This window comes from Plectrocnemia conspersa, unplaced genomic scaffold (genome assembly GCF_051122295.1).
Source record: "Plectrocnemia conspersa isolate PC_06_02 unplaced genomic scaffold, ASM5112229v1 ptg000008l, whole genome shotgun sequence".
In the NCBI taxonomy this organism is placed as follows: Eukaryota; Metazoa; Arthropoda; class Insecta; order Trichoptera; family Polycentropodidae; genus Plectrocnemia; species Plectrocnemia conspersa.
In genome coordinates, this window is record NW_028277172.1 from 8894722 (window position 1) to 8915827 (window position 21106).

General features: G+C 31.8%; 2 protein-coding genes across 4 annotated transcripts in view; both read right to left on the bottom strand.

Moving 5' to 3' along the window:
- Positions 1 to 4402: 4402 nt before the first annotated feature.
- Positions 4403 to 9298, bottom strand: Secp43 (tRNA Selenocysteine associated protein). Of its 3 annotated transcripts, none has more exons than XM_088189221.1 (5): positions 9167 to 9298; positions 5476 to 5836; positions 5165 to 5370; positions 4792 to 4932; positions 4403 to 4654 (listed from the first exon to the last, which is right to left on the bottom strand). In XM_088189221.1, the coding sequence occupies exons 1-5, from the start codon at positions 9203 to 9205 to the stop codon at positions 4637 to 4639; spliced, it is 765 nt and encodes a 254-aa protein (XP_088045347.1). In that variant the 5' UTR covers positions 9206 to 9298; the 3' UTR covers positions 4403 to 4636. The 3 variants fall into 3 exon arrangements, with proteins under 3 accessions (XP_088045347.1, XP_088045346.1, XP_088045345.1); XM_088189220.1 differs by having other exon boundaries at positions 4753 to 4932; XM_088189219.1 differs by having other exon boundaries at positions 4749 to 4932.
- A 2741-nt stretch (positions 9299 to 12039) lies between these two features.
- The window catches only part of tor (tyrosine protein kinase receptor torso), a 44232-nt gene continuing 35165 nt past the window's right edge, over positions 12040 to 21106 (bottom strand). The window contains exons 12-16 of the mRNA XM_088190217.1: positions 17589 to 17760; positions 17037 to 17528; positions 16189 to 16326; positions 14594 to 14776; positions 12040 to 14034 (exon numbers count right to left, since the gene is read on the bottom strand). Coding sequence (XP_088046343.1) covers positions 13710 to 14034; positions 14594 to 14776; positions 16189 to 16326; positions 17037 to 17528; positions 17589 to 17760 — 1310 coding nt within the window. The 3' untranslated portion in view covers positions 12040 to 13709. The remainder of the gene's footprint in view (positions 14035 to 14593; positions 14777 to 16188; positions 16327 to 17036; positions 17529 to 17588; positions 17761 to 21106) is intronic.

The following is a 21106-nucleotide window of genomic DNA, read 5'->3' on the forward strand; positions in this document are numbered from 1 at the left end:
TCATTATGTGTAATATTGTTTTATTATTATTAACATGATTTAAAAAAATATTTTTCATTATGTAGCCATAAAATGACAAGATCTTACAATTGCTCGTTTCTTTATTTTAGTTACGAGTAGTCTTTTTATTAGCAAAAAAGAAAGCGTGTTTTTTTTATATATTCGAGCGAAATACTCATAATTTAGTTTTTACATAAAAATTTATTCTTACATTGAAAGAAAGAAATATATTTAATTTATAATAAGTATAAAACATAACATTATGTAACAAGTTTTTTATTATGCAAACATGTATCTAATATTTATTGGTTTTTATTTTATTTTTATACAGTTTATACCTCCACTAATCCTTAGTTGGCAAAATCCTATATATCTGCTTTTGCTACTTTAGCGAGAATTGTCAGATTTGACGTCAGCATTGAAAAGAGAATGAGATAATTTTTTTATGAAGATTTACCTTACATAAATGCACAAACAATTCATTTTACAGAACAAAATATTTATTTAAATACACATATCTTTCATATAATAGCACATTTCAATATGAAATCATGCACACAATGAAATAGTTTTGTTTAGAGCAGTGCTCTTCAACCTTTTTACATTCGCGGCCCGGCGAAAATTGGAAAAATATTTCGCGGACCGGCGTCAACCCAAAATAGAATATTATTTATTTAATCTAAAGCTACAAAATTACAATCTTTTGTTAGTGAGACATCCGCTGCTGCTTTTTTGCAAAAGATATAATTCGATATAATTTCTAATTTTTTATAATTTCTTGCGGACTAGCGCCTGTTCGCGGACCACCAGGTTGAAGACCACTGGCTTAGAGTATAAATTTATACCTGTTATTAGGCTCTCATTTTCCCCTATTAAATAGTATTAAATGAAATACAATTAGATTAGCACTTAAAGTATGATTATTAACAGATGTTGGAGTAATAAACCTTATATTGTAGAAAAAAAATAAAATGGTAGGTGTCCATCCTAACGAATCAACTACAACTACACAATGTGACAGCTGCTGGAAGAGGGTCATGAGTAAGGAATCCAATCCTGGAGCAAAATTTACGACCCTGGAAACTGATATTTTTTTAAATTCAAATTAAATATATAAATAAAATTGTTAAAAAATGAGCAATACAATTTATTTTATATGAGACATTTATTTTTTATTATATAGTATACGTATAATCATAGTCTACAATTTATCTGTAAAGTCGATTATTTACTGTATTAAATTTATCTCTAGATTCATAGATATAAATTAAATACAGTAAATAATCTTGCATTATAAATGTATTTTAAAAAGAGGTATACTTCAAATAAAACAAATACAGGTATTATTAAAATAATACAATAAGCAATTAAAATATTATTTTGAATAATATTAAAACATCGAGTGTCTTCAGTAAGTCTAGATCTAAGTTTGGTGTCCAGGCAGCCTGCTGCTGAAAAAGCTCACACCTCCAACAAAATAGAAATATCTCATGAGATATTTATATACCAGTTCGATGTGAAACGCCATTTTCAAATAGGATCGTTTTTTTTCTTATTACAGAGTTAGTGTCATTTTCAATTTTCGGTTCACATGTCATCAAGCTCTTTGTTAATGCTTCATGTAATTGCTCTTTTATCGTCATTTGTTCAACTGATGAGGATTGTGGGTGAGACGACTGTGCTTCAAGTGGCTCTTCTGATCTTTTTTCATGGCCTACAGTTAACCTTTCCATTTATTTTATAATTGACTGCCTTAGAGTTTTACGAGTTATTATAGGAAAAGTTATATCAATAGTAATCTCATCAAACGATTTGGGATTTATTAAATATGTAATCATATCCTTAAATTCGCCTTCGTTTTTCTATATGATTTTTTAGAGCAATTAACCTATCTGAGCTTAATGCAGATTTAAGCTCGGCCAATTGCCTGAAAATTTAAGAATTATGCCGGCTAAGCACAAGTTGGAATCACGTCGGCAAAGTGCTTCGACGGCTAATTTTGGAGGTTTCAAGACTTCTATAATTTCTGCAATTTTCTTTCTATCATTTTCATTAAACTTTAGGGTGCATAACCCTAGGGGTGGTTGACCTCGCGGCCAATGAGACTCCTGGTCGAATCCTATTAGACTGTTTATTATTTTATATTTACAAGTTTGTTAATGGACGAATACGGCGTGACGTTTCTCGTGATGTCGGAGTTCGTGCAGCTGATGATGCTCAGGATGGCTCAAGCTGCATGCGACAGGTGTCAGGAGTGTCAGGTGGGGGCGCGTAGCTGGTTCCTCAGGAAGGCTGCTAATCGTCGTTTGCCGCTGATTCCGCTCTCTGGCTTCTGGTCTCTGTCTCGTGCCTCAGCGTCTCTCGTGGATTGTCCTTGGGCTCTCTGCCAAGGTCTTGTGTCCACTGCGGATCAACTCGGATCAACTGCCGTCTCCTCGTCGGAGTCCGGGCTTATATTCTTCTAGGGGATGCACCCTTGCTGGCCAATCACGCTTGTGCGTCGATCTCCTAGCCAATCGCTGGAGTCGCTTCGTAGAATTCGAGAAATCGGATGTTGCATATTTGGAAGCGAGTTTTTGCTTGCTCCGACTTTCGAATTCTACGGAAAGGGTTTGCTGTTGTGATGATTAATTGCATCCGCACCGTTTAGTCACAAAAGGGATTCTCTTAACGACCCGTGTTGTGTGGTCAAAAGAAATCCCTCTTGTGCCATGATGTTTGTCTCATTGTTAATGGTGAACATTCTTGGTTACGGGCATTAACAATGAGACAATTGCCATTTTTTTGTGCGTTACTATTCATGGTGGTCGACAGTCGCCACAAAACATACCAATAAATTGCTCAAGTCTATTAGCGCTTTGGATACTTGTTTTTAAAAAAAAAAATCACTCCAGCATATTATAAAGACTATTCCACGTGGTTTTACAGTCTAATATACATAAGTGAAAGTTCTTTTCCATATTCCTTTTTAACGTTTTTTTCTAAAACAGCATCATTCTAAGTTGATCCTTTAAATAATATCACGAATTTTCTCACTCTATTTACATCTCCGAAGCAGTGTTTTTCAGATTCACAATTAATTATTGAAAATTCTTTCCCTTGTTCATATCCATCGGTGAATTCACATTGATCATCTTCTTCCGAGTATGATTCCGAAGATTGAATTGTAATCATTTTGTAAAGAACTTCAGAAACAGCTAGATGAATTCTATGAGTGATACATAATTGATATTACATAAGCGATACATAATTACGAACGAGTGTGTGCGAGTAATGCAGTGATGCCAACTTAATAATGGAGTATATCCCTATTTTATTTATTATTTGTGAGCACATGTACACATGCACCGAACGTTACAATTTTTTATACAAGCCAATTCGAATATTGTTGATAAAATAGTCAATCCCCAAAGTTTCGAGATTACATTTTCTAATCCTGAGATTGTTAGCTATCAAAAATCGTCTGGGATCCCAGATTTAGATACCCTACTACCGAGTCTCAACACCTTTTATGCGAATAACCAAATATGAATGAGTCAGCATTGTCAATATTTACAGTTCATGCTATTTTTAAATTTAATTTAGAATATTAAAATAGTAAAATTTTTGTTTAGCTTAGAGGGAACGTTAACTAGAAGTATTATTTATAAGTTAATTCCAAAATATAATAGATAATTACGAATCAAATATTTTTTTTACCTTTCTTATGTTATCATAGAAAAAGAACAATGAACCACTGTTTTAATTGCGTTTGTATTCACTCTCAGACAAATTTTACAGCACTGAACTTTTTTTATTGTTTTGTTTATCCTCTAATCAAGACCACGAGGAACCAGAGACCAGAGAGACTCGCCACTCTTACTAATCCACCAATGTGAGAACTACTACTACTCTACATTGACCCCAACCGCCTGCTACGTACAATCTTTTGGATTTACTTACTCTTCGTAATTCGGCACGGCCACCCAATGCTACTAGCTGGCTCTCATCTACATTTTGTTATTCCCAGTTTATCCTTCTGCTTGCATGTCTCATTAACCCTTTCACCGCGGCTGATATTTTTGCGCGCTATTTTGAAATTTGCTAAATGTGGGGGAGCACCTATTTATGCCATAAGTAATTTAAATATTATTTCAATAAATTAATGTTTTTCAACCTTAAATTATACAAAAAAAACTACAAGGCTCAAAGGTTCATGACACATTTAGGTACCCAATGCATACTGACGATTTTCTTGAAGACTTCTATAGGTGTCATCTACGGTCAAAGAGTTAAAAATCTGCAAATGTAATACACAAGTTTTAATTTTTATTGCCTTTGTCATAACAATAAATAAGTCACAACGACAGTCGTCACCCAATATTACGATCAAAGCATCCATAATAAATGAAAATATTCCTTACTTATACATATTTATTATTTTATAATATAAAAAGCAAAACAAAAGAACATTTAAACATACATACTTCATACAATATATTGGAAGTTTTTAATTGCAATAATTTAATAAAGGAAAATATCACAAATTCGCTTCAACACGACTCTATGACTTCGTTTATTAACCAGCGCGAGCTCTCCATCGCATCCCACATGTTTTTGTCTTGGTCAATCGTGTCTTTGTTCATTTGGTCCGTGTCTAATGATACCTTGTGTTCTGCAAGCGTATACGAAAAAAAGAGATTAGTAGAGAAGATCATAAATCGGAACAGCGCTCGTTATACTTATACAGAAGAATGTTCAGCACTGACCAACCAATGCATAATCATCTTCAACATTTACGGGAACATGTACCATGGTATCGTACGACGCAGTCGCCATTTGAGCACTAGTGTCAACGGCGGTGTTCATTTGGTCGCTACCGTAATAGCCGGTCCAAGCTTGGGAATAGTTCTGCCAGTAAGTCGACGGGTCATAGTACTGTTGACTGTAATCCTGAAAAAATAATTATTGCTTATGAATATTTAAGGGCATACAGTATTGACTATATTAGTGAAGCACCCAAAAATATACAAAACTAATCTTTGCTCTTATGGTCCCTCACTGATTGATTAACAAAGGATCGCAGACTTATTGTTGTATGTTTTTATTTACTTCAAATATTATTTAATTAATTTAAGTATGTGCCATGTTTTAAAAAATAGTTTATTTTAAATTATAATATTACCGCCGATGTATAACTTTGCTGCGTCTGCGTAGGCGTCGGAGTTGCTGTGGTAGTTTTTGGTTTTGGTACTGCGTTGCAGATTTTCAGAATTTTCGATCCTAAGCCCTGATAACCGTTCATAGCCCATAACGCATTCTTTTGCTCCTCTTCACTGCCAAAACGAACAAAACCGTATCCTTTGCTGAACCCGGCGTTATCCAAAATCACTGAAAATGTATTAAATAAAATAAATAACATAATCATCTATAACCAAATTTGAGGTGATATCGTGGTATTATATTTTACTATTTCAATATCAATCATTCAACTACCTTTAGCTGTCTTTATCGAAGAATAGCGTTGAGAGAACGTCCTATATAACGTATAGTCGTCGACATCTGAACTCAGATCTCCCACCCACAGCGAATACTCCCGTTCATTCTGAGCATTCGTCTTACTTTCTCTACTGGCATTGTTCAGCCTAAATCGAATGACGGGATTCGTGCCGGGAATCGGCTTTCCGTTTAACTTATGCATGGCATCGATGGCCTCTTCGTCAGTGTTGAAGTGGACAAAGCAATATCCGGCCGGCTCTCCGGTGAACTTGTTTCTCATCAATTTCACATTCTGAGGGTGCTCCCCCATCTTTTGGAATGCCGCCATTATGAAGCTCTCTGTCATGTTCGGCTCCAACTGAAAATAAACAAAGAAGAATATATAAACCATTGTTAATGTCATTCGAAAAGTGACCAATATTTTAGGCGGTGTTTAATGCTTGGTAGTAATTTACATGCATTGTATCTGCTAATGTCTTCTCAAAACTCATAAAAATTTTATAAGAATTGAATTTAAAATATTTTACTCTAATGGTGAGGTGTAATTTATTTTAATGATTAATTAAATTATCAGAGATGTTATGTATCTAATTTGTTAGGTATAAATTAGTAAGATATTATAATTTCCATATGCAAGGTCCTATCAAAACAAAGGTGACAGTAAATAATAGATAAGAATTGAATTTATTGTAGATAACTTTGGAAAAATATAATGCGATTAAAAATGTATTTGTATTTAAAAATGATGTGGATATATGTATATTTTTTATTTTTAGTGGCAGAAAAGGATGTTTCTGTAAAAAAAATATTCACACAATATAATAATTACTTTCACAAAAGTTTGAGTATGTACAAAGGTTGATTTATATTTATCGTTTTATTACAATTATAGCATTCTAAGTTCTTTCACAAGTGACTATGAATGCGAAGAAATTAGATTTATCATTCAATTTAAATATCAGCAACAATTTCAACAAAAGAGCTATTTATTAAATTTGATTTAGACGGCTTCCATAAAGCCTTATTATAGACAAGACAGTCTATGCAAACTAAAGTAACACAAACAGCGATCAACCCATTGCAATGCCCATTATCATGCCAACCAATACAGATAAAACAAAGCAGTTCTTGATCATTGAGGCAAGTGAGAAAAACTCATTATTTATGGCTGACCACCTCTAACCATTGCCAATGCCGAATAATAGAACACAAAGGGTATATAAAAATGTTTGACTGAGAGAACACTTTTCTATTACTAAATTTCGTTAATTTATTTTATAATTTTTTTATATATTATTCGGCTTTTATGATTTTTTTATATATCAATTTAGAGGCTCTCAATACTTTTTATAAATTTAATATAAAATATTTTTTCTTATGTTCATTAACTTCGTACTCTTTTATTTATTAGTATTATTTTCTATAGAAATCATTTACATTTAATCAAATTTAATATTATTATATAAATATAATATTTATTATTTATTATCTGGGGGTACCTCAAAAAAATGAAAGATCAACCACCATACATATGCGGCGATATCACTCAAAGGATTAATATTTATTTCAAGACTATGTGCCACATAGCCCATAGCAGTGAAGTAAGCAATGTGTGTAGCACAACTCGAGAATAACCAAATTAAATCATCCGAGCAACCGAGGTTCGACAATATTTTTAATAATAATCCATGACAAACCTTGTCGAAGGCCTTCTCAAAATCTGTATATACAACGTCTACATGAATTACCGCATTGAGAAACTTTGTCACCGTTTTGATGAAAAATAGAAGGTTAGTAACAGTGGAATGGGCGGGACGAAACCTATGCTGTTGGGCCAACAAAACTTGCCAAAAGTGATTAGAGACATATCTATGAATAATTATTTCAAACAATTTAGCAGCAGCTGACAACACTGCGACTGGTCTATAGTTCTTTATACACAATTTGTCACATATGTCAGGCATATCCATAGATCAGGAAATGATGATGTCATGAGAAATAGATCAAAAATACAATTTAGAGGAGCAAAGAAACTGACTTCGCAACCCTGCAAAATGAAATCAGGAAACAAATCAGGTCCAGAAGAATACCCAGTCTTCAATTTATTAAAGCCGTATTTAAGATCTGAGTGCTCATTTTCTTTGATGGTCAGTACTGAAGACCAAGAACAAGAAGAAGGATGCGACTGAGCAGAAGGCGAAAAATAAATTTTTGCAACATTTTATAAGCCGTCCGATGTTTTATCGTTGAAGTTCATCACTTTCGGCGTCGACTGAGTAGCACGTTTAGTGTTAATGAATTTCCAAAACACTTTGGGGTCAATAATTATTTGTTTTTGGCAACTTTTGTAATAATTGCGATTACAGGAAATTATCAAACATTCCTCGAGAGCAGACGGATGTCCCAATCTCTTCCATAACTTATGGAAGGCGTGTTTTCTTTTTAACAATGCAATGATATCAGGAGAAAACCATCTAGGATATGTCACGTCAAGCACTTCATTTCCAGTTCATACCTAAAAGTAATAAATGAAAATCTACACAATTTTCACCATCTACACCTCATTCGTGATTATGCTATTTTTATTTAATAATTATCACCCGTGCTAATGATAAATTCAACTTTATCATTAGCACGGGTGATAATTATCTTCTGGCACTAATGTAAATTATTTATATTTGTATAAATTAAATCTAATTTGTCACCAAAATTATTATTGACACATAAAATATTACTTATTAAATTCGTAGATAAATTAAAATCGCCCAAGATGATGGATTTTTCTCTTCTGAACACAGTGTATCGATTGTCATGTTCTTAAGCACAGATAGCGAACAGGAAGTCAACGGTCTTGGAGTTCACTTCCCTTAGGTTCCGATAATAAATCGAATGGGGATCCGTCACACCCTTCCTGAGAGGGTTTAATGCCTTTCGGAAACCTCCACTCTTTAAATGTACATCCAGATGGCCATAACTCTTTAGTTTTACATCAGGCACTGCAATCTTAAAGGACGCATAACTGTGCCTTTTGTAACAAACATAAAATGCCTAAGCACGTCTTACTTTAGAGACATCCATTTAAATTCTCAGTAGCTTCCGGCATAATAATTTTAAAATAATTTATTTATTTATCCCGTAAAAAGTTTTGATTATTTTCCCTCCGTTTATCTTATTTTGTTATAATTATTAGTCTTACTTTATATTTTTAATTTCCTCTTGTAAACTATAAAATACTTAATTTTGTAATAAACTTAAAAATAACTCGGTTTTCGAGATAAATCAGTTAAAAAGCTTCTCTAGCAAATAAGATTTGTCAGTGAGAACGTCACTCAAAGAACGCGAAATGAGTACAAGCTCAAGTAAAATATTCTTATAAGACGAATGTGTAACAGATAGTAGGGCTATGTGTCTAATATAAACACCCTGATGCTAACACCAAACTTTAGAAAGACGTCATAATTTTTTCTCTGGAATGATGATCTTTATAAAACAATCTCTAACCAATCGCTTTTTATGTTATATTTTCACGTAACAAATCAAACAAAAGTATGCGTCATTTAGACCTTGGTGACCGTTTGGATAAACATAACCTAATTTCGTTAATTATTAAATATGAAACACGTGGATTTTATTCTGGCGTTATCGATCGTGCATTTTGTTTATTACGTTGCAAATTAAATATACTCACGCTTCCCATCCATAGCTGACAATGTACCATAGGATTCATTTTGACGTATGGCTTAGCCAAGCGTCAAGGAGTATAGAAACCGACGCTGATCTGTCATCTAATTTTGGCCGTAGCGCAGCGCGTCTTGGCCATGAGCTTAATTAAAATTACACGAGTACATTTCTTCCCCTTGAAATAGTAATCATTTTATTTATAAATATAAAATTTGCTTTTATTGCGTATAATAAAGCTCCCAACTAACGATTTAATTTATATTTAAAAAAAGAGTAATTAAAAATGTAATAAAAATTAAATTAATAACTACTAACCAAACACGCTACTTAAATTAATGACCTTTAACTGTTATTTTTGGTACACTTATTATTTTTTTATCTTTACTGTATTTATTCATTCAAAAATAACTTAACAAGTTTTCCCAAAACTAATTTCTATAAATGTATTTCTTACAAATATCTACGAAATGTATTTCTCACAATTTTTACAAAAAACATGACTCCTTGAAAGCTTGCTTGAGTCTTGCTTGCGTCAGTTCTCTTTGGTCTTACTTTGAGAGTTAAAAAAGTTATTTTAAGAAAATTATATAATTATATAATAGTTCAATACATTTATATTTGTAACGTGTGCTTCATTTTTTTTAATACATACATCACTCATTTATTTATTTTTCAATTCAATCATAGTGGCCACATATTTGTCATTAATAAAGATAAAGGAGAGCAGCTAACCCAAATTGTATCCCTACAATACTCTAGAACAAGTAAAATGGTTTTCAAAATAACAAGTAAATATTGAAGCGGGCTGTGATGATGGCGGGTGGCAATGAGACACAGATTGAGCCGCTGCAGTAATATTTATTTAACGGTTAACGGTGTTTACATGGTTAGAATGGGGCGGACGCGCGACGGCACGCGTCCGAACCCTTACAAGCTTGCCGGAAGAGAGCGAGCCGTCACAACACCGCTATTTCTGCGCCGACCAGTTTTGGCCATAACAAATCTATATTGGCCCCCATACGGCTCCGGCCCTAGCAATTTACAATTGCGAACTATAACCAGGGGGAGGTATGGGGGCCTTGGCGCTGCTGTTGAATTAAATGCTGGCGGCGCAAAAGTAGCAAAGTCGTGACGCATGGTGTGGCGGCGCGGCCTCCAGTGACGCGCGGCGTGCTTCGCTCCAAGCCGAGTGGAACACGCGTAGACCCGGGCGGCGCGTAGGGCTCCAGGGGGCGCGAGAAGAACGGGCATGTCCGGGAGCACCTTTCGGGGCCCTGTGGTGCGTCGGTGCAGCTACACAGGGCGCGCGCGTGACGGGCCCCAAACATGCGGTTCGAGCTCGGAGTCGCGGGGGCGTAGCCCTACGGGTGCGTGACGGGTCACGCGTGGTCCACTCGAGCCTGGTCTACGGCAGCACTTCGGTGGCTTCTCGCTGGAGGCGCGTGGCGGCGCCGGATGCTTCCTGGGTCACGTGGTCGGCGGCGGCGGCGGCTGACGATGGCGGCTCATGGTCGGAGGCGCAGGCCCATCGTCTTGGTGGTCCGCCAGCTCGAGTCCGGATCCAGGGAAGCTCCGGCGGGGTGGCAGCAAGTGGGTTTGCAGCGGCTCGGCTTTTTGTACTGCAGCGGCGTCTGTGTCTGCCATTTTTCGTCTGACTCCATATCTGTGCTCAGGATCACGTCGGCGTCAACAGTGAAGCGGGCTGTGATGATGGCGGGTGGCAATGAGACACAGATTGAGCCGCTGCAGTAATATTTATTTAACGGTTAACGGTGTTTACATGGTTAGAATGGGGCGGACGCGCGACGGCACGCGTCCGAACCCTTACAAGCTTGCCGGAAGAGAGCGAGCCGTCACAACACCGCTATTTCTGCGCCGACCAGTTTTGGCCATAACAAATCTATATTGGCCCCCATAATATTATAGCTTATTATGTAGTCAGTCATTTTTTTCAATATTTTTTTAAAAAAAACTGTGATACGTTTATCTTCCTAGTATCAATAAAATATTACTGTGTTTGCAAATGAAAAACCCATAATTACTCACTGCGTGGTCATATAATACGCGTTTTATTATTAAATGGAATTTTTAGCCTTTCAGAAAAACCCTAAAATTTCTTGACGAACAGACAAATAAGCTGCGATATTTAATTAAGATAAAATAAGATCATTCAGATTAATATTTGAACTGATTATCTAGAGTTATCTAGTGTCTCTCGTGTAGATGCAGATCTCTCTCAAATTGCCTCGGATGCCGTCTGACTGTTAGAGCTCGTCTCTGACCGTCTCTCATCCCAAATCGTCTCTGACCCTCTCGTCTCGAATCGTTCGATCGTCTGCCGTTTGATTTTTTACTCTTTATTTGAGACGACAGATTTGTTAAATCACAGATGCGGATGTTGATGGGTCAAATGTATAGCTTGATTATTAACGAAATATGTTCACGCCTTTAAGTAAAACTTTTTAAAATTATTAATTTAAGACGACAATAGCGATTTTTACGGTGGTAAGACGGATTGTATATCCTTTACGCACAAAAATATTTTTCTGGTGCCTATGAGTGGTTAACGGAATGGATGTATTAACAGGTGGTTCCGTGAAATCTTTCATTATTTCGCAATTGTAGTATTGAGTATTATTTTTCATTATAATGCTTTCTGTCTGTTGAGTTGAACCTTTTCATAATATTTGAAATGTTCGATTGAATGACCTCATAGTTAACGGTACAGCTGGTTGGACCCCATACAAAAAAAACCTTAAATATAATAAATACTATATATCTTTATTTATGACTTGTAAACCTGCAATAAAATATTACCTTTTAGTGAGAATGGTAACCAGTAGAGATTTTTTCAATTATAAACATCACGACATGCTTGTAGAATTTTTATTTTATTAAATGACAAATATATAATAACAATTACACATCCATGAATCACATTTAGTCGAAAATACACAGAAATCTTAAATTACATATAGTATATATTTAATACTATTATATACAATTTAAGTGTTTCGTTAAGTTGAATGGTTCTTTCTCATGTTTTTACTCTCTTTATTTAGCAAAATATTTTATATCAAACGTGCTTTCCAGTGTATTTACTTTTATAATATCACTTGCTGGTGAACATATTAATTTATCCAAATCAAGTCAAAGCCTCTTTTACATTTCTTTTATTTTTCATAACTATTAGTTATTTTTATATAAATATATTTTATTAAAAATAAATATATTTAATAAGAAAATACTTCATATCTTTGCTAGTATCAGGGGATAAACTTCTGTATATTTTCTTTAATAATTATAATTGTATCAAGTATATGAACATAATGTTCGAAAATACATGAGAAAAAAATACTTTATAAAAACTTTATTTTGGTCAAAAAATGTTTATTAATGTAAAAGGTAAATCGAATTACAAATATAACAAGGAATCAGTCTTTTTTATCTTAAAATATTAATAATTATTAAAAACATTTATATCATTAATATAAATAACAACACACTCCACATGAATAATTAAAATTTATGTGACTTTTAAATTTTTTAGATCTAAATTCCGGAGAAATTTATATAATTAATATTTGGCAAAACACACATTAAAATTGACTAGTCAAAAATATTCATAAAAATGCAACTACACAAGGATATTTTTAAGTTAAGTAAATACAATCATGACTAGATCAGTATTATGACTATATTTTAATCAGGACCATATATTAAAATATAAATTTTATCAGTTAGTTAGTCATAGAAGGAAAAAATCGATAAGAAGAACAACAGCTGAGTATTAAAAATGGAACTGTGGAATGCCAAAAATATGATATGTTGAATTTGAATTTATCAGAAATTACCAATCGTGTTTTTGATAAGAATAAATAAATAGTATTAATAGGGGAAATGCTTATCGATTTTTAATAAATGTATTTTTTTGAATAGCATAATATTTTTACTTTAAAAAATTCTCAACACATTAAATTGATCGTATACTATAAAACATATGTATATTTTTTACGCATATACGCGATACCTCTCGCATATGATTTATCTAGTGATTTAAAAATCTCATATACTAAATTGGACATATATTAATTCGGACATATGTATGGGACAATGTTTTGTATTGCTTAATATATCATAATAAATCGATAATATAATATATTAAATGTAATATTATATAATAAATCGCACATATGTATGTATATTTTTATGTGCCCATTACGATACCATTCGTATATAATTTAAGACATGCATTAGTTCCAGTACTTCATATATTTTGTATTTGGTAATATTAAAAATTAAGTACACATTCATATCATTATATTTACTAAAAGTTGTAAAAATAATATTAAATAAAATTAAAATTAGGATTTATACAACATATAATTTTATCACAAGAAATACACGATTTAGATGCAAAAGTATCTTGGATTTCCATAAAGTTTAATTAATATTATAATTTTATTGTCAGTGATATTCGGGTGAATATTAATCAAGACAATTCTTAATTTTTTGGACAGTTATACCTAATTAATAATTATATAAGATAATCAATAATCAACGATTCTCGAATCGCTTTTAGATTTTGGCATCGGGCAATAATTGTTGACTGAAACGTTATTGCAATTCGATAACGTTAGATTACTTTCGTTAATAAGCTCATCTTTTACATAGCGATTAGTGAGGCTGTAAGAGGAAATGATTAATTCTCGATTTTCGACTTGGTCGTTAACGTCAATCTTTGTCACTGGTTGATTTCCATATTGATTCAAAAGTTTTCCAGAGTTGTCAAGTTTTCGACGATTCAACGAAATCGGTCGCACATATCTTTCATAACTCGTACTCTTCTCTATATTGCTTCCGTTGGAATTATATCTAAAACACAATAAATAATCTTAGTTCTAATGTAAAATATGGCACTGATTTATTGCTGTTATATTAATATTAATATTGCTTTTAAAAAAAATATATTTGAAGCAATGACATTGATCAATTTATAATATCATGTTTATTTTTTCATATAAATTATTATATATATAATATATATTTAAAATAAATTATTATTAAAAATGAGTATACAATTCCAAATAATCTTTCCTTTAAAATATGTTTTAAAAGCTGGGGTTTTGCAATACATATAAAAAAATCGAGCTCTCTAATAATAAATATAATTTAATTTAAGTAAAAAAACTCTTCTTGAACATTTACAGTTCACTTTTAACTACATTACTCCTAAAATTTATACTAAATTCATATTGACGTCAAAGAGTCTCAAATATTAATTAATAAATCTCGAATCACTTTTTCGTGCAAATCGTATTAATTTAGAATTGTTCCTTAGCTTGTAATTTTAATAATATTTTACCATGAACACCAAAAAGAGGCTTATTACTCAATATGAAACTTTTTTTTTTCATTATAATATAGTACATACTTTGAACGATTTTTGCGGGACAGTTGTTTCAGATCGCTTAGTTCCGAATAATCTATTATGTCCAAAGTTAAATATTTATGCGAACATATGCCATCTAATAGCCAATCTATCTTTTGCTTTATGTCAGTAAACGTCGGTCTATCTTTCGGACGACTCTGCCAGCATCCCATCATCAGGCTATATCTAAAAAAAAATAAAGTACTATAGTCGGATATATAAAATAGCCAGCACCAATAATTGCATTGGTACTTTACGTATTCGTAAATAAAAGCGTTCGAATAACGAACCACCTACTAAAACAGTCTCCCCATGGGAACGATCTTAATAAATATATAATATATACTATGCATATATGGCATAAAGTGACAATTACGCACTTTACATTTAATACAAATAGGAGACGATAAAAAGAGTTCGCTTTAAGATAACGTCATATTCGATAAGAATGCAGTTTACTAATTGCATTAAGATTCTGAAACGAATATTGCTTTATAAAAAATAATGCTGGCAAACAAAAAGGGACTATTTAGCAGCATACAAAAATGTTGATTAAAACTTTTTGTAAAAGTGCATAATAACCAATTGAAAAACTCAATTGAAATAATTTGTAATAAAAAAATAAAAATAAAATTATCAATATAAAAAAAAATCATAACGCTTAACAATTAAAAATAATGTATAATATCTTATTGATCTACCAAGATTTTAATTACGAGAAGTGGTCTAGGCAGTTACGAGTTACCCTCAAAGAATATAACGCACTAATGAAGTTGCGCTGTAAAATCCGGAGAAACTTAATTAATCATAGTATATTTGCGCTCAGTTGAATTTATAAAAGTTTGGGCACAAAATAAAGTCTTAGTTTGAAGTTGGAAATTTGAGGCAAACATGTCATGGGTAATGATAATAGAGACAGAGCATAGAATGTGGATGTTAATAGTAATTGAACTTTAAAGTTAATTATATCCTGGTTTGTTGAAAAATTATACTTATAAGTACGAAGGATACTCGAAAGATGGATTTTCTCTAAATGAAACAATTTCCTTAGGTATCGCAGAAATAATCAAGAGCGGTTCTTATTTCAAAATATGTTTAGGTAACCAATGTTTGTATCTAAGCATTTAGTCAAGCATATTGCATTTGCAAGGATCAGCTAGCTAATCGTTAGTTTTATATTCTCTTTTATTTTTTTTATATTTCGATTGTATATAACCAACAGGAGAGCTCAATACATGTCGGTGACTAATACCTGAAAGGTATTTATTATATCAATTTCTATCGCATCTGATAAATCAGAATTAGTGGTAAGTATGTAATTAAAAATATTTGTCAATAATAAAAAAAAATTAAATGTTTTGTATAGCTCTATTTAGTAGCTATTCGTTGATCGATTTGACTGAAAATAACTGTTAAGGCAAAGCTAATTTATTCATTAAGTGGAGCAATTTACCTACTTTTATCGGAAACAAACATTTACAAGTGTAATTGGTTGAAATACGAAACGATTGTCATGCTTTATTAACTCACTCTATTTACTGAAAATATTTTTTTAAAAAACACAATTAACTATTATATAATAATATATATGTACTCACAATTCACTACTACAATTTTGTGGGCATTCCATCCTATAGCCAGACATGAGCAATTTTAAAAATTTGTTTGATGGCACACCCGGGTATGGATTTCCACCCAAAGTGATAATTTCCCACAAAAGTATACCATATGACCATCTGAAAACATTCAAGTTATATTTATTATTAAAAATTATTTATATATACATATATACTAATACAATTCACAACATTTCAAAGTAAACACTATTCGATACTCGAATATTTATAGCATATGGGAATATCTTCATCAATAAATAAATAATAAATTAAGTGCTTACAAATAGAACTACGACGTAGATAAAAGTTATTTATTTTGATTTAAAGACTAAAGTTTTACATTTCTTCTATAGAGAGCTAAATAAAATTTTGTATTGAATGATAAATATAAGTTTAAGAGACTCTCAATCGAATTTTTAATTAAAAAAGGGATGCTAAAGAAAAGGAAAAATTAACAAAGATATCCCTGATAATGTAATAAACCTATATACTCTGCCATCTTTATAAATCTATCTTTTTTTATTTACACAGTTAAATTGAACTTTTATTTTAATGATCATTAATTTAAAATATAATAATGTATAACTTGTACAAAATATATTAAAATTAAGAACCTTTATAGTAAGGGATTATTTTGGATTGCCAAATTAATGTTGAATAATAAATTACAACATTTAATTATTATTTTTTTCTGCATTGTATTAGTTAATATATGTTTAACATTAAAAAATCACAATTTTTTCAATTGCATTGATGAATTGATGTTACAAAATGAATAACTAACTGCTATATTTAATTTTTCATGCAAATATCTTATATGAAATACTTACACGTCACTCTGAGTCGTATACACTTGATGCGTTAGAGATTCTAAAGCCATCCACTTGATAGGCAATTTTCCAGCACCAATTTTTCTATAGATATTCTCCTGATAAATATCTCTCGACAGCCCGAAATCTGCTATTTTTACGGTTTTATCAGAACTCACAAGGACATTCCTAGCAGCTAAATCTCTGTGAACAACTCTGTTCAAAGACAGAAACTCCATTCCCATAGCAATCTGTCGTGCGAACGATAACAAATCTATCGAAGTCAAATCTATATCAATGCCTTCCATATTTTTCTCGACAGTCTGTTCCAAATCGTACAGCTTATTCGCAATGAAATTTGGCTGTTGAGCTGGTGGACTTTCGGCGCTCCCAGAAATTAACATATCTGCATACTTGATCTGATCTTCGCCGAATATGTTCGAATTGCTCAGATTGAACTCGCAATTGTTGGTTTTATCAGTAGAGTTCAAACTGATTGCATTCCATATTTTTCTATAATATCATAACAGTATTTTAATATAAATAAACAACTTTTAAGATGGATAAACTCACCTCAAATAATTTTGCAAATCTCCCAGAGAGCAAAATTCAACGACCAACATCATAGTGGCAGTGGGTCTAGTGCAGCATCCTACTAAACTCACAATATGTGCGTGGAAACCGACAGCCTTCATCATGTCTATCTCTTGCTTGAATTGTTTCACTTCTTCGGCAGATGGCTCATCTTATTTTACAAATAATAATAAAAAATAATTAAACTATTGTATTTATAAATCACACAACAATTTTTAGAAAACAAGGCAACAAAAATAAACAAGTATATTTGTGCCTCCAAATCGGAATCAGAGCAAAGGAACCTACTCCATCAAAACCAAGTGTATATAAGTGCATATATAGCACACATAATTTACTTCCATTTGTAATAAGCTACCGATGACAGCAGCTAGACAAAAACATGGTAATCTATTTTTCTTCGATACGATATCGTATATGCTATTTCTATAGAGATTGATGCACTTTTTTGCATAACGTCATGAAGTTTTGTCGTGCATAAAAATGACATAACAATCCGGATACCAGTCACCGATTTGAGGAATCAGACGTGTTTTATGTACTGATCAAGTCTTATTGAACTTTTTATAATATTAAAACGTTCTGGAATAATAACAGGAAGCACGCTTCACACAATAATTAATATTAGATGGCTTACGATCGGTGTGATACATTTTTGACTAATTTTTTTTATATTCTTCTATGAACGTACTAGTTTTGAAATATGGACCCATTTAATAGCTGGATATTGTAATATTTTTAATGTTTCTTCTGAATCCCCTTCTTACTTGTATATTGCTTACAATGTATTATTTTTCAGCATAACACATCACATGACATATTTCAACGACTTTTCTTCTTTACTAATTATCTATATTTCTTTATCCGCGACACATTTTCAATATATTTTTCCTTTGCCTTACCAATATATGGTCCTGAAAGTTCTGGATAAATTCAGTGTGTATTTTTCAGAGGTCCAAATATTTTTTTTAAATTCGTACAACTTTATTATATATTTAAAATTTTACGTATCTTCCGAGATAATCAATATAAACAATACTTTCAATACAATCCACCAAAGCGATAATTTAGTTATCGACTTTTAGTTTACATATGTTTGCTTCATCGTAACTTCGCATTCAAGGTCGTGCCGAGGTACTTTACTCTACGCTTTGTTGGCATACGATAACACTTCTCGGTTGATCGTTAAGGTAACGGATCAATTATTCTATTGTATTTGTAAAATTTATATGCTGGTATCTAGTTTCCTTTGGCCCACTTTGACTTTAACTTGATTTTGTCAATAGCGCATGGCTTATTGTAAGATTATTCTATCGTTTTCACGGTATGTTGTATGTATGATATATTATATACCGGTTCCGCACTGATATCTTTATTAGCCATTATATGCCTACGAAAGAATGTTACACGTGCGCCAACTACAGTTAAAATACCGATAACCCCTTCCAACAAAAAATCACTGCAATAAACGTTGCTAAAAACTCTACACATGTGGGGTATTCATATATAAAAAACCTAAAGGTATGGCGGTTATGGATGTAAATGTGTCTTATTGCTTGACTTAAAAGAAATTTTCTGTTATATCAGACTTTAACAATTTTTTTCATTTTGATTTCGCAACGTACATATACACTACACCTTGAATGACGTTTAGAAATATGGCTAAAAATATTTTCTTAAATTAAAACTGCTGAAACAATATTAGTTGTTTCTCCTAAAATATTGGTTTAATGTGCTTATGAAGCTTTACTTCCTAAGTAGTTTTGCAATAACTTTTAATGACATTTTATTATTTATTTTATTATTATTGTATTAATTTATTTAGCTTAATAGCTAATCTTTACATCTAACAAATTTAGTAAACATATATAAAAATATATAAAAAATACATAACAGAAAGAAAAAATACAAATATACAATAATAAAGATTTAATATTATAATTTATTTCTATATGTACGAAGGTGTTTTTTTATTCCATTTATGAAACCCGTTATATTTTTGATGTTTCGGATTTCTCTTGGAAGACTATTATATAAATCAAAACCTCCGTACATAATTCCCCTAGCCGTACTCGTTTTCTTATACTTAATTATCTTTAAATTTTCTCTATTTCTAGTATTATATTTATGTACATCTTTATTTATTATTAAATACTTATTAAAATATTCTGGTAACATATTATTTTCTAACTTATATATAAATACTAAAACATTCATACTCAATATTTATTGAACATTCAACCATTCTAATCTATCAATCATACTTTTACAATTAGTTAATCTATTTTTATTTAAGATTACTCTCATTGCCCTATTTTGTAATTTTTGCAACATTTGTTTGTCTAATTTATTTAACATATTTAATAGTGTTGCACAATAATTAAAATGGGGCAATATTATACTATTGTAAATTATTTTTTTGTATTTATACTTAATATATTTCTTAATCTAGATAATAAACCTATTTTTCTACTAATTTTTTTTAATATGTAATTACAATGTTCTTTAAAATTTAATTTTGTATCAACAATTATTTAACGATATATATATCGATTTAATCTCTGTTTTTTTTAAAGTGATTGGAAGGTTTTCATGAAGTTTTTTTTCTTGGTTTGCTCTTGTATTTTTAAGTACGTACTTTCTGTATTCATACTGTATTTCTTTAATTAATCAGACTTTAATGTTAAAGCTTAAGTCATCCACAAATTTCCAAAATTATTTGAATCTCTTTGATGGACACTGTATTGCTCAATAATTTGCCGAAACATACATATTTATTTATGTATATTTTATGTACCAATATGATCTATATATTATATGTATTACGTTTTTTCATATCAATTGGATAATCTTTGCTAAAACGGGCTGTTTTGTAAAGACGTTTGTAATAAATAACAGGTGATTTTTTTAAGATTAAGTTAATAGTTTTAATACGTTGTCCACCAATTTAGCGTCTGCAGGCTCTAGATGTCTCTGAATTTGCTTTGAATTCTAAACATCGAGTTGACCGGGGTTTTTGCCATATTCGCTGGTCTGAAGTGAAGTCAACCTCCTCTTAGCTTTAGTTCAAATTTGAGAGTTCACATGCCTTCCGAAGTTGAAGCTAAAGTGTTATTGTCAGTAGAAGATGTCTCAGATGAATGTCTGAGGAAAAGTGATAATTGATTGTCCGCCACTTAACCTCTTTCATATAAAAATTTTTTCCGCCCCTTTTCAGTAAGACGACGTCTTTTTCCTACAACTTGCTGTTGGTTGCTAGAACAAATTGGGCAAACTCAAGTGCACGCGTTATCTTTTCGATAAACAACGACTATATTTTATGCTTTTTGTTTTATGGTGTGTTGTTTTGAAACTTAAGCTGTTAAAATGATTCCCACTGTGGTGTTCTATTTTAACGAAGAACCCCGCTATTTTTTAGACTGTTAAAACGATTTATCACAAATCGAACTTACGATTTTATGATTAAATATCATTAGTAAACACAAATTAATTTATAT